The sequence below is a fragment of the Pelodiscus sinensis genome, chromosome 1 (assembly GCF_049634645.1).
Source record: "Pelodiscus sinensis isolate JC-2024 chromosome 1, ASM4963464v1, whole genome shotgun sequence".
NCBI lineage: Eukaryota > Metazoa > Chordata > Testudines > Trionychidae > Pelodiscus > Pelodiscus sinensis.
The window spans coordinates 217,450,177-217,463,457 of record NC_134711.1 but is presented as its reverse complement, the minus strand read 5'-3'; the positions used below and the strand labels follow the sequence as shown (position 1 = coordinate 217,463,457).

General features: G+C 37.1%; 1 protein-coding gene across 2 annotated transcripts in view; it reads right to left on the bottom strand.

Annotated features, from left to right (window-relative positions):
- Window positions 1–2,704: 2,704 nt before the first annotated feature.
- The window catches only part of ANOS1 (anosmin 1), a 197,014-nt gene continuing 186,437 nt past the window's right edge, over window positions 2,705–13,281 (bottom strand). Inside the window, exons 11-14 of one of the 2 annotated variants that reach the window (XM_075915284.1) lie at window positions 12,364–12,535; window positions 10,136–10,356; window positions 8,090–8,231; window positions 2,705–5,279 (exon numbers count right to left, since the gene is read on the bottom strand). In XM_075915284.1, the coding sequence (XP_075771399.1) occupies window positions 5,221–5,279; window positions 8,090–8,231; window positions 10,136–10,356; window positions 12,364–12,535 (594 nt within the window). In that variant the 3' untranslated portion in view covers window positions 2,705–5,220. The remainder of the gene's footprint in view (window positions 5,280–8,089; window positions 8,232–10,135; window positions 10,357–12,363; window positions 12,536–13,281) is intronic. The other variant, XM_075915293.1, reaches the window with a different exon arrangement.

The window sequence follows — 13,281 nt, the reverse complement described above, 5'->3', positions numbered from 1 at the left end:
TCCTTTAATAATATGTAGCATACAGAATTATAATGTGTGACTAATTTCTTTAGTGAATCAAGCTTAGTCTGTGTGCTATATTCTATTTGCTTAGTTATCTGCTTTGCTCTGTTTGAAACTTATTTAACCACATAAAATCCATTGTTGTAATTAATAAACATATTTATTTTTTATATTTTAACCCCATTTGCACAATTCATAACTGGGAGGTGAGCTAAGAAGCTGTGCATGCCTTCTTCCAGATTGAGGGAGGAAGCAAATTTCATATAACTTTGGGTCTGCACTCTAAAAAAGGTGGGCACCTGAGTGCCAGGACAAGTCCCTTACGCTGAGTCTTCCCAGACCTCATCTCAGTGTCTGTCTCATTCTGCAATTGGGTATGGCCCTGCCTATGTGTGTGCTGAAGGAGGCTTAAGAACCTGGTTCAATAAGACAGTGTTAAAAGGCACTCAGGCTGGCAGAACAGGTGGCTCAGTGTTATCTCAGCACATCAAGTGGCATCCTAAGAGGGATAGCCCATGAAATAATAAAGCTAAATTTCCATGTAGAAGGATAGTTTATTACTTAAACAGTATGTACAAATTCTAAACATAAAAATACTGAGTAACAGAATATCAGACTCTATTTACAATTACATTTGTTTTTTACAAAATGTTTTTACAAGAAGCATTTTTGTTCTAAATAACATAACAGACACATACTCACAAATCAACCCTTCTGTATTACATACATAAATAAATATTGACTTTAAATGACAGTTATGGGAACATAATTTCTACAGACAATTTCAGTGACAGATCAGCAGTTCTGTCATATCTGAACTACAATATAATTAAGTAAAAAGGAAAAATAATTTTACATATAGACCTCTGTTAATTACTTCGTAAATTGTATTTTACTAATATATTCAGTAGAGGTAAGACAGTCATTACACTTCATGCCTATAACTGAACAATGAGTTTGGGCATGCAAAACCATATATAATCATCATCCACATCTGCAGGTATTGATTTACATTTTTAAATAAAGTTTTATTTATTTATTTAAACTACATGCAACAGCTTATTAGCATCAGATTCTGGGTTACAATGCACAAGTTTGCTTAACAGTATGTATAATAACTGATGTTCACAGGTACTGATAAAAATGTCAGAATATACTTGGTATACAGGGAAAGAAAAGGAATTAATAAATAAGTCAATATCACAAATACCTTTACAGATACATAGGACAAAAATACATTTTAAAGGGTGTTGTACAAGGGATTTAAAACAGTCTGGGCCATATCCTGTCATCTTTAAGGCGCTGATTTAGGAAAGTACGTAAGGGCATACTTAAGTCCATTCCTATTCAAGACAGAAATTAAATACATGTTTAATTTAAACACATGCTTATGTCCTATTAACATCAATGCAGTTAAACACGAGCTTAATTTCTGTCCTGAATAGCAACGATTTCCTGAAGCAGGGCCTCTATGTCCAGTACTCTCAGTGATTTCAATGAGAGTCTTGCTTATGAAAGGAAAGGAATTCAGATTAGGCCTCTGAAGTAATTCATCCTTGATCCTGCTTCCACTGAAGGCAAAAGTAAAACTCCCATTCACGATGCAAGAACAGGCCAGTTTCTTTGATTTTGTGCGTGATCTTGCAAGGTACTATTGCCACCTGTCAGTAGCTACATTATGCCCTCAACTCCAGATGAATTCTGTGAATGTTGAAGGTGTTCAATGTCTTGCAATTCAGACCTTTAATATGTAAGAAGTTCTTGTCCCCTTCAGCAATATTCCAAGTGACTATCACAACACCCATATTAGTATGGCACATTTCTCCTTTTACGTTTTAAGACTGAAATATTTTCTAGTCCTTACTCTGCTCTACAAAAAACTCAACAATTAATTGCCATTAAAACAAATATCATTCTTAAACAGTATTCAATGTAAAAAACAGTTTCAAATGCACTAAAATGTTAGAGCAAAATGGCATAATTCTATAATTTTCCATTAGGAAAAAAATAGCAAACAATATGTATGTCATCCAGGATTTACCTGATCAATCAATCAGAATAGTATGCTAAGTAAGCTAGTAATATGTAAGTGAAAGGTGCAGTATACTTCGAAATATCCCACTATCCATATTAGACCTTTATTGATGAGAAACTGAGAAAAAAATTAGAACATTATCTTTAACTAATAATCTCAAATATGATTTCAAACTGTGTTGCTGAAATCAAGGTTAGCATGATTTAGGCTAGTCAAATTAGATTAACTGTAATATACCCTGTACAATTCAATAAATGAGGATTTATGTACTAGGTACCCTCTTCCTCAAAGTATTTAGGTACCTAACTCTCACTGGATCTGGGCATAAAAGTCTTCAAACATACGATGTTAAATTCAAATAATTATATGAAAATGGCTGGTATTTATGAACTAATAAGATAATCAGTGCCCCATTTGTTAATAGTCTGGTTGACTCTTATGATTTCAGGATCATTTATTCCCATGAAATTTTTATAGCTGAATGTTGAATTGAGAAACTGATCATTAAAGAGTAAAATTACAGTCGTAATCATCTCTTTTTACAAACCATAATTTGTTCATGCCACTTCCAGATCCTTCACTTTTATCTCCAAGACCAAGCCAAATCCCGCTAACCTTATTCAAGCAAAATTCAATAGCATTTGTTCATTGACAGTTTTGTATGAGTGACATTGATTGATTCTATAATAAATAATTTACTTTTTCATATATATATACAAAATCCAGACTATTTTATAAATATTTTAATGAACTTTAGTCTCCTCCTGAAGCATCCAATTAAGAAAAAATAATAAATCTAGCAAGCAGCTCAAAGCCTTTGGAGGAATACGACACTCCACTCAACAATCAAGATCTACCATATAATAATCAAGAACTGTTAATTGCCAGCTTCTACCTTTTTTGATCTAAGGTTTGTCATCAATGTTGGATTTCAAAAAGACAGAGGCCAAGTCTGCACTCAGTAACATCAATGTGAAATCATCATAACTTCATTAACATCAGTCAATTTATTCTTAATTTATTCCAGAGTTACTGAGAATAGAATCTCACCAAAAGGTTTAGGATGATGTTTTCAAAGGAACCTAAGGGAATTAGGTTCCACAATCTAACCACAGAGCACTTTCCTTGTCTTATTTAAGTCCAATGCAATTTAAATGTATGAGTGGTGCCAAATTGCAAAGATTTAGTAATTTCTTTCACAAGATCTGAGTACTTTGATGCATGTCAGATTTTCAGATTTCAGCTGGGTGAAAATAATTGACCTTCGGTCAGTTACTGTTCCCTTCAAAGCTTAATTGCATTATGTAATAGGGAAAAGAAGTTGTGGTATGTGGGAGGTGGGGAGGGGTTGTTTGTTTTTTGTGAGGGAGGGTTGTTTGTTTTTGTAGTGTCAAAGCATAAACAGCCCTTATTACCTTATGAAGTAATTATCCAAAGCCTGGGACTTGTAGTCCTAAAGACAGCTTTGTGAAGTTACTTGCTCCATGAGTGTATATCTCAAAAAGGTACCAGGAAATACAAAGAGAATAGCAGAACTAATGCAATAATCTCTAGTTCTCTTTTCTCTACAAATATTAAAATGTTGCAAAAACTGAATGAACAAACTACTCAGAAATTACAATGGGGCTCTTGACTTTTACTATCATTTATTTGGTTTTCTGCAAAATATTTATTGTTGTTGTGACACTGAGTATTTTTCTCCTTCTGGGTATCTCAGGACGAAGTAGTGTACAGAATATCTGTAGTCAGATTTGGGTGGGTTGGTTTGTTTTTGTGGCACTTGCTGTTGGGAGATTCCATAAAGTGACTGTTGGTTTATTTGTCAACTTTAAGTTACAGAAATCTTGAGATGTAGCATCCTCCTTCTGCAACTTGAGAATGCACAGGCGGCAATTTTTTGGACAAGAGGTTGCATCAACAGGAAAATTTGTATGGATAGAGTGTGTATAGAGAACCTCTCCATCATTTTTTATTATAAATCCATGCCTTTTCTGCTTTCTATTAAAGGCTGTCTCTCTGTGTGGCCTGTTTACATTGCTCAATAAGGTCATCTGTACTCCCATGAAAAAACAAGGGACACTTTATGCCTGAATTTGAAAAATGAATTCAAATAAATTATAAGCCAATGACTCCCAGATAACCGTGTATTGTCACATACTTTGGAGCACCATGCATGTAGCTAGTACATTTATTCTGCTGTTCTAAAAGATCCTTGGGGAACATAGACATGCATGCTAAAATGCCAAAGAAGCTCCAAAATAGCACTAAACCTAATCACATAACATGTGCCTTGGAATTTCCATGTGCAAAATGAGAACATTTCCTATTTAGTTCTCTTACAGTCATAATATATATGGCTTCCTTCAAAATAGCAAACAGCAAATTAGGAGATTTTCAAAGGCATGTATCCAGCTGCTATAGAACTTCAACAAAAGATAGGCACCTAACTGCCATTTGTGCCTTTGAAAATGTCCCCCGTCAACACATTTTGTAAGAAGAGAGCTTCATGGTACCATTTCCATACAAAATATTCCCTAAGGAAATACATCACGCACTACAATATCCTTTTTTATTGTTCATGTAATAGTATTTTCTATTGTAGACTGAATTAGATGTGTCTATTGTTGCTGCTTATTTGGTTGTATACTAACTTTAGCTAGAGATCTCCTTTCTGGCAAACTATATTACTGTATGGGGTTAGCTGGTGTAAACTGGCATAGTTCCACCGAGTTCAAGCAAGAGATGCTAATTTACCTCAGCTGAAGATCTGGCATCTGGCTTTCAAAACTATGTATACATAAAAAAAAATATTTCAAATATTGTTATAAAGATTAACAAAACAAAACCCTTTGTTATTCACTGCACCTTTCTATTTTAACTCTAGGAAACAAGATGTTATTACAACAAACATACATTTTTCTCAGATGTATTGAATTGGATGAAATCTTCAGTTAGCAGATTAGGGGGGATACTGTCATGATAATGGCTGTACATTTCATCCCAGCATTGGTATAAATGATATTCTTCATGCCTAAACTATGTAGAAATAGCTACAAATCATACAGGATTGTAACTTCCACTGGAAAAAATTGATTAATTGCTCCTACAGAAGTGCGTTTTTCTAGTCTTCTTGTGGGAGCTCAGTTTTTTTTTCTGTTACTTGGTTGACTCTAGGAAGCAGTCTAGTATTTTTCTGGGGGTGGCTTGTAGTGATGTGAATGGTGCTGTTTCAGATGAGGTCCTAAGTAAAGAAGAAAGAGTATTCATCACTTTTAATCTTTTGCCATATGTGCAATACAATCATTAGGCCCCCGTTATTATACTGAACACCTTGCAATCTTCAAGATACAGTTTGAACCTCTCTCGTCTGGCAACATCCATGGTTCAACATGATTTTAGTTAGCAGGATGTCCGCTTATCATGGGTGTGGCCAAGTTTCCCTTGGTCCCATAAAGTTTCTTTATAGCCACCAGTCCTGGCTCTCAGTGTTCTGAGCTGCTTGGTGCTAATTTACCCCTAAATATTTTCTAAGAGCCCAGTAAGCAGTGGAAGACAATATTGACCTCCCCATGGTTTGGCAAATTCTCTGGTTTGACATCAGTCAGGTCCCAACGGTCCCAAACTAAAAAAGTTGGACCTGTATTTAAACCTTACAACAATCCTATATGGTACAGTGGTGCTGTTATCACTTTTTTCAGAAGCTGAGAAGTGAGGCAGAGAGATGCTAAGAGGCTTGCAAAGAGTATGTGACAAAGAAAGCTTGAAGCTGGGCCTCTGACAAGCCAGGCTGCCATTGTAGCCATTGGACGACACAGTTTTTCAGTTGAATACTTGCATACAAGGCCTTGAATCTGCAAAGAATTTTGCCACTGGTGACATAGGCTCTCACACTGTTCAGATGTCTTCAGTGGCACTCTTCAATGATGGAAGCATCCAAGCAGGTGAGGTTTTTTCTTACTTCGTTGTTGAATCAGGACTAATTTGCCAGACATTTCCTGGGCTCCCATAAAAATATTTCAAATGCTTAGGAAATAGCATTTTGTTACAATCAGCTCCTTAAAAGCTAACTGCACAGAAGTGCTGCAAAAAATAACATTTGTTTTTTAAATGAGGAGTCCTGTGCAGCTTAAAGACTTTTGTCAGCTGGAGCCCACTTTGTCAGATGCATTAAGTGGCCTGTTGTCATAGGATTCCTCATAGTTTTTACTGAAACAAACTAACATGATTACCCCTCTGAAACTTGTCAATTTTTTGTTTATGTTGTGCAATCAATTTATATTGATTAATATTGTTTATGTTGTGAAACAATATGCGATGGTTTGCGGGCACATTCTTCACAGGGGAGAAGGAAATAACCACAGTTCATATGTATACTTCAAATGTAATCAATAACAAATATTCTATAACTCAAGGCTTTGATGGGAAACATTGAGACGAGCTAATTATGTCCCTTAGGTTTGCTATGCTATGAAGCTCTAAACTTATTACTATGGGTTTTGGGAACTAATGGAACTCCATGACTCAGAGGATAGCTACTAGTATTCAGAATCTTTTACTTCTAGATACTATCTTCTTTGCCCTTAGCAAAGCATAGGCCATCAACAATTTCATTCCAAGCCTCTCTGTCTTGTGCCACCTTTTCTAATTCTCTCCAGCTTTTGCCCATTTTCCTCACATTCATATCCAGGTCTCTTGTACAACTATTCTTTGACCTTCCTCTTCCCCTTTTTCCCTGTGGGTTCCAGGATAGAGATTGTCTGGTAATGCTAGTTGGTGGCTTCCTCAGTATATGGCCAATCCATTGCCATCTTCTTCTCAATATCTCTTGCTCTACTGGGCATTGCACTGCTTTTTCCCATAAGCTAATGTTTGTAACCTTGTGAGACCACTTCAGGCCAATGATCTTACGCAAACATTTATTAATAAAAGTTTGCAATCTTTTGATGTTTGTCCTTGTTGTTCTAGATACTATATTTTTTATTTATTTGATTACTTATGGGTAGAGCCACATTAGCCCCTCTGTGAATGGTGGAACTAATGGAACTCCATGATTCAGGGGATAGCTACTAGTATTCAGAATCTTATACCTCTAGATACTATATTTTGTATTTATTTGATTACATATGGATAGAGCCACATTAGCCCCTCTCTTGATAGTGGAGAAAAAAACAGTGGAATTCTGGTAGAGGGGACATGGAATGGAAGTTTCTATGTGTAACATCACTCATCCTTCTCCCTAAAAGTCCTTCCATGGGAGCTCCATGGAGTTCCAGATCCACAGAAAGGTGAGGAGATGGTCAAGCAGGGAGTTGGTGGGATTATACAGTATCTACCCATCAGACCTCTATAAACCTAATGTGAAATAACCCCACAACATTAACATTGTCTAAAGAGCCAATAATTTTCCTGTTTTGTAGATGACCATTTTGTGGGATTTTGAATACACTAATAAGAAGGAGAGTCCTTAATAGCATGTCTGTATCACTGCATTGTAGTGGGACACATACACAAGAATCATAGCAGAAATAAGGTCATGTAGGATGTGCAGGTGGGCATCCTGGGAAATCCTCAGAGAAATTCATTGTTTCATAGAGCAATGTAAATTCTTCCTTGAATGGCCCCCATCTCCCACTGTCCATTGACTTGGAAACTGAAGGGAATTTCCTGGTGCTTCCAAAGTCCTATAAGACATGTACAGTGGGATGACATGAACCTTCTTTTGTTTCAAAGTGACTTTGATGCTCACACAAATATGGGGAAAATAGAACCAAAACTGTATAGTAAATGTACAGTGACTGGAATTAAAAAGTTCATTCTAGATTCAAAGTCAATAAATGTCACACCAGGATTCTCCATTTTCATTACAAGCAATATTCCCAGAATCCATAATATCGCTAAAAACAGAACAGTTTAATATTGTTTGCTGTGTAGAAGATTACAAGAATAGAACCTTGAGACTTTGTTTTAATTATTGCAGTAGATAATATTGTGAATGCCTTTCTCTGCATGTACACTAGCCCAAATACTTTTATGTCAAATCGCAACACTTACTGTGGGGTGCAGGTGGCAGCAGGTCAGGTGTTCGAAAAGATTTTATTGTAGCTGGTCCCTCCCCGCCTGTAGTCAGCACTTGCACTTCTAATCGGTAAAGCGTTGAGGGCCTCAGGTTGGGCACTGTCAGCACATAGTGATCCTAAAAATATATGAATGGAATAAATTCTTATGGCAACCAGAAAAAAATAGATACAGTTGCTCCATGCACAGATTGTATGTTAAAGTAGATACTTTCTTTCTTAAAAATATTGGTTTTAAACTGTGTTATAACTCTCACAGATTGCTTTCTTAAGGTTTTATTATAAAGGATTTGTACACTTATTATTTAAGTCACTACTCTTCTGGTTTGATTAGCATGTTCATAAAGAGTTGGTATCGATAAATATTTGGCAGAGCAAGAATTTGAAATAAAGCCAGTTTTCACGCCTGGTTTACACCTAAAATTTAAGTCAACCTATATACATTCATACCCATCAGAGAGACTTTAAGGTTCACAGAGTCAACATACCCATAAAGTTAATCAGATATGTTTCCCGTCTCTTAAAATATAGCATTCCTTATAGTTAATATTTCACTTGCTTATATTTGTGATGTCACTTTCTGATACTTCCAACTTCAATTTTCTTATCAGTTTTCTGAATTTAAAATGTCAGTGCCGTAAATTAAAGTTATTTCTAAGTTGTATTTACTTTTAATTTAACAAATTCATTTTATGTCTCATAAAATATTTTATAGAAGCCAATGTCTGTGTTTAGATGCCAATGATTTGATTTGGCCCTTTTTGAGTCAAGAATGAGAGCCTCGGCTAGTGAAAATAAGGCCAAGTCCTGGTCACTGAGTGCAACTTTCTGGCTCAAGGGTGGAATACCACCCCCATGAGTGTAGCAAGATACAGCACTGTGAAGCACCAGTGTAAACGGTGCTACAGTGCTGGAAGCACAGTGCCCAGCACAGCCAGCTACTCCCCTCATGGAGACCTTTCTTCCAGCACTCTTGCCACATCAGCGCTTTAAATTTTTAAGTGTAGTCTCACTATAGATCCACTCAGCTACTCAAACTGATGATCTGGCCCTAATTTTAAATCTTGTTTTTGAAGTGGTCAGAGTTGGAATGTTCATTAACATGAGCCAGACTTTGCATGGCTTTGAGCAGAGTAGATGTAAAAGACTTCCAAATTAGAATGCACACTGGCAAATGATTCAAGGAAATTTTCAAGGCAGTGAAGAATCAGACCTTCTGTTCAACTTCTTCAAATCAGTTTGAATTGTTGAATCACCAGACAACCATCCACTGGTCTAGTCTTCAGACTGGACTAGTGGCATTAAACTAAGGCCTCTGGAAGGACATACTGCAAAAGAGATGACACATAAGTGGCTTGCTGTCTGGTGACTGACTGCACACACCAGACACCACAGTTTACAGCATGCAGCCAATGCCAGCCAGAAATGGGATGACAGTCAAGAGCTGGCACACAGCAGGGGCTGTGTTGACAGATGTGGGGGGAGCAACCAACCCTGCACCCTCCATTTTCTCTCCATCATCAGCTTCGCATGCCCACCCCCCATTGTCAGACACTGGAACCCACCCTCACTGCTGGTGTGAGGGCCACTGGTAAGCACTGATCTGGCCAACAGCAGGAATTGCTACTACTATTGTGGGGAGATAGAAAATACAGGACAATTTGCCTCTTTTTAAGAAAAAGTCGGGACACCTACAAGAGGTCTTAAAAATGGAACTGTCCTTTTACAAACAGGACTGCTGATGATCCTTTGCCTTCATTAAGGCACATCTCAAATAAAGCTGCTAATTTGATAGTCTCACATGATAATGTGTGGTGTACCTTCAAGATGAGTAGTTGTACCCAGTTGTAGATACAGTTGTAAAGGTATCCCAAAATAGGGGAGGGAGTCAACCCATTTCCTGCTCAGATACGCAGTACCAAAAAAATCCCAATGGTGCCTTGCAGCTAACTCATGATTAAAAATACAAAAATATTCATGCACACAAACATGCAATAACCCCGGCAATGAAAAGAAAACTTACTGCTGGCAGTATCTGAGACTGGGAAATGATGCTGTTGGGTAAGCTGTTTTGTCTGCTCTCTGTAGTAACCTCTGCCCAGGTGACTTGAAATCCTGTCATGGGCTGGTGAAGATTTGCCTTTGATATCTTCCATGAAAAGTGACCCGTAATGTTTACTTCCTGAACAATGAAAGAGGCAGATAGATTCTCGGGTTTGGCCAGCACTTTGGGGAGAACTGGTGCTGCAAAAATTTGAGGTGAAAGAATGAGTTTAATTTTGAGGAACAGCTGAAATGGTGCTAATATAGCTTGAGATCTCAGGGTTATAGTCTGTTTCTTGACAAGTTTATTGTATTTCTCTATCTGGTTTTCTTAGGACTCTACCAACTTTTTGCCACCTCTTTTCTTAAGGGCTGTGTCTACACTGGCATCAATTTCCGGAAATGCTTCAAACAGAATAGTTTTCATTATAAGTATTTGGCAGGCTGCTTTTCCGGAAAAGCCCTGGCAGGCTGCTTTTCCGGAAAAGCCCTTTTCCGGAAAAGAGCCCAGATCGTCATTTCCGCGATCGGGGCTTTTTTCTGGAAAAGACTACTGGGCTGTCTAAACTGGCCCATTTCTGGAACAGTGTTCTGGAATAAGGACTTATGCCCGAGCAGGAGCAGAATAGTTTTTCCGGAATAGCGGCTGATTTTGTACAGTTCAATGTCGTTGCTTTTCCGGAAATTCAAGGGCCAGTGTAGACAGCTCGCAGCTTATTCCAGAAAAGTGGCTGATTTTCCGGAATAAGTGGCCCAGTGTAGACACAGCCAAGATGTTTAGCAATGACAGGCTTATTTCAGATGACTTCTGGCTAAAATTCAAACTTCTGATCAAGTTCCTCTTAGCTTGAGATGATGTAAATGGTGACCTATGACAACAGGGAGTGCCATGTTAAAAGTCAGGCTTTTCACGGACAAGTAACCAGTATTTCTTCACTAAGGTCCAAGAACACAAGCTTGTCTCTTCTTGGCTGGGAGTTCAGGAAAACTCATGGAATGGCACCATAAACCTGATGCTGGCTCTGATAAAGATACTTCTGAAAAAGGAACAGTATAAACTCTAATTTAGGAGAGTTTCAAATTGACTTCTCTATGGCTACATCTGCACTGTGGATCAATTTTGGGAGACCTCCTGGTATCCCAAAATAGCTATACTGTGTCTGAACAGCACGCCCATTATTTTAAAACATAACGGGCTCGCTATGCCGACATCGCTATAAACCTTGTTCCACAAGCCGTAAGGGACATTTTGAAATAGCGTGTTATTTTGAAAGTTGGCACTATATAGACAGCACCAAATTATGAAATAAGGTGTTTTGAAATTGACTAGAAATAAGCTATGGAATTTGCTTAGCTGAAATTGCATAGCTTATTTCGAGCTACAGGTGCAGTATAGATGCACCCTATATTGCATCTGGTAAAAAAGGTATATTATAGTCCCATGGTGTGATTCTCAATGGTCTTGTATTTTGTTGGTCACTTACCTGTCCAAAGTGGTACGCAATCTGCCAAATGAAAATGAAAGCTTTTTTATACTCACTTTATACCGGTGTAAATAACTACATAATGTGCAGGCAATTCAAGCTCACAATTTGAAGCCTTATCAGCAAAGGAAAGTACTTTGGGATATAAACTAGATGTGAATTTAAACTCATATCTATTCCAGTATAACCCTATGTGTGGGCACCTATACCAGTATAAAAATGTTTGTTGTTGTTGTGTGGCTTTTTGCTGCAGCTTATTTGGGAAGGAGGTCAAGTTAAACCTAACCCAATCACTCTCACACTAGAATAGAAGTATTTACAAAGTGGATTATAAAGGTATCGCTAATATTTGTATAATTCTCTCTGTACAACTGATAAAACTTTCCTTCACAAACAAGCCCTTAAAAGACTAGCAATGTCAAGGATAATCCTGCTACAATATACTGTTTATTTTAATAATCCCCTGAAATTCTTATTTAAGTGTCCAAATCTTACTATAATAATCTGTCAGGTAGGTAAAACTAAACCTCTGTGTATTTAATTTGATTGAATTTATAATGAAGAAAATTTTTGAAAGTATTTGTTAGACAAATTTCCTACTAAAAGAATTCAAAGAGTTCATCCAGTTCCAAAAAAAAAAAAACAACCCCTTTACAAAACTTGTATTTGAGTGCCTTGAAGTGTGCTTGAATCTTCTCTGCAAATTCTTCAGATTATGACTTACCGCCTTCAGCAGGACAACTAATGTGCTTGTGGTTTTTTCCTTTAAGAGCAGAGCAAGGTGGGGTGGTAAAGAAAATACTTTCAGCCTTCAAACGACCTTTAGATCTTGCTGGCTGAACGGTCACTTTATATTTACATGAAAATGACAGATCCTGAAGAATTATGTAGTTTTCCTAGACCAAGAAAAACAGTATATGCTGCGAATAAACCATTTTTAAAAAAAACCATAACGTTGGCATAAGATTAAATGTTTTTGTTTCAAGGAAAGAGTTTTTACTCTACATGATTAGCACATGCAAATGTGGTTTTTATTCAGAGAACAAAGCAAATACCGCCTAAAGTATTATTAAATTATAATTTGAAAAACATTATCATGGTAGCGGGATACTTTCTTCAATCCTAAACTGTACCTTCGTCGTGCTGCTTCAAAGTCGCTAACTTCTAACACAGGGAACAATCCCTTGGCAAAAAGGTAGTGGGAATGGCAGTGAGAGGATGAAAAATGCTAATCCAATTAAATAAATGCAAGGAATCTGATTTAAGCTGAGATGAAAGACAGGCTTAGTCTACATTTAAGAACTCCTTTTAAGATACATGCAAATCTCAAAGGGCCTTATATGTCTTTCTTTAAGGACTTCCTACTTTTACCCTTTGATATAGCATGATATCCCCCTAAGCAGGAAAAGATCCATAACTGAGCAATAAAACATAATTATGTGTAGAGTGTAGCTTTAATGTAACAACTAAACAAGATCCCTGATCCCTTTGAAAGTCCATATGTGTTTTCGTGCCAATCAAGTTTAATAAGAGACATGCTAGCTTCTGGTTAAATGTCAAAAGTCACCTAAGTGACTTAGGACCCCAAGTCCCACTGATTTTCAGGCCTTTAAATTGATTAGGTACTTCTGAAAATGTTGTA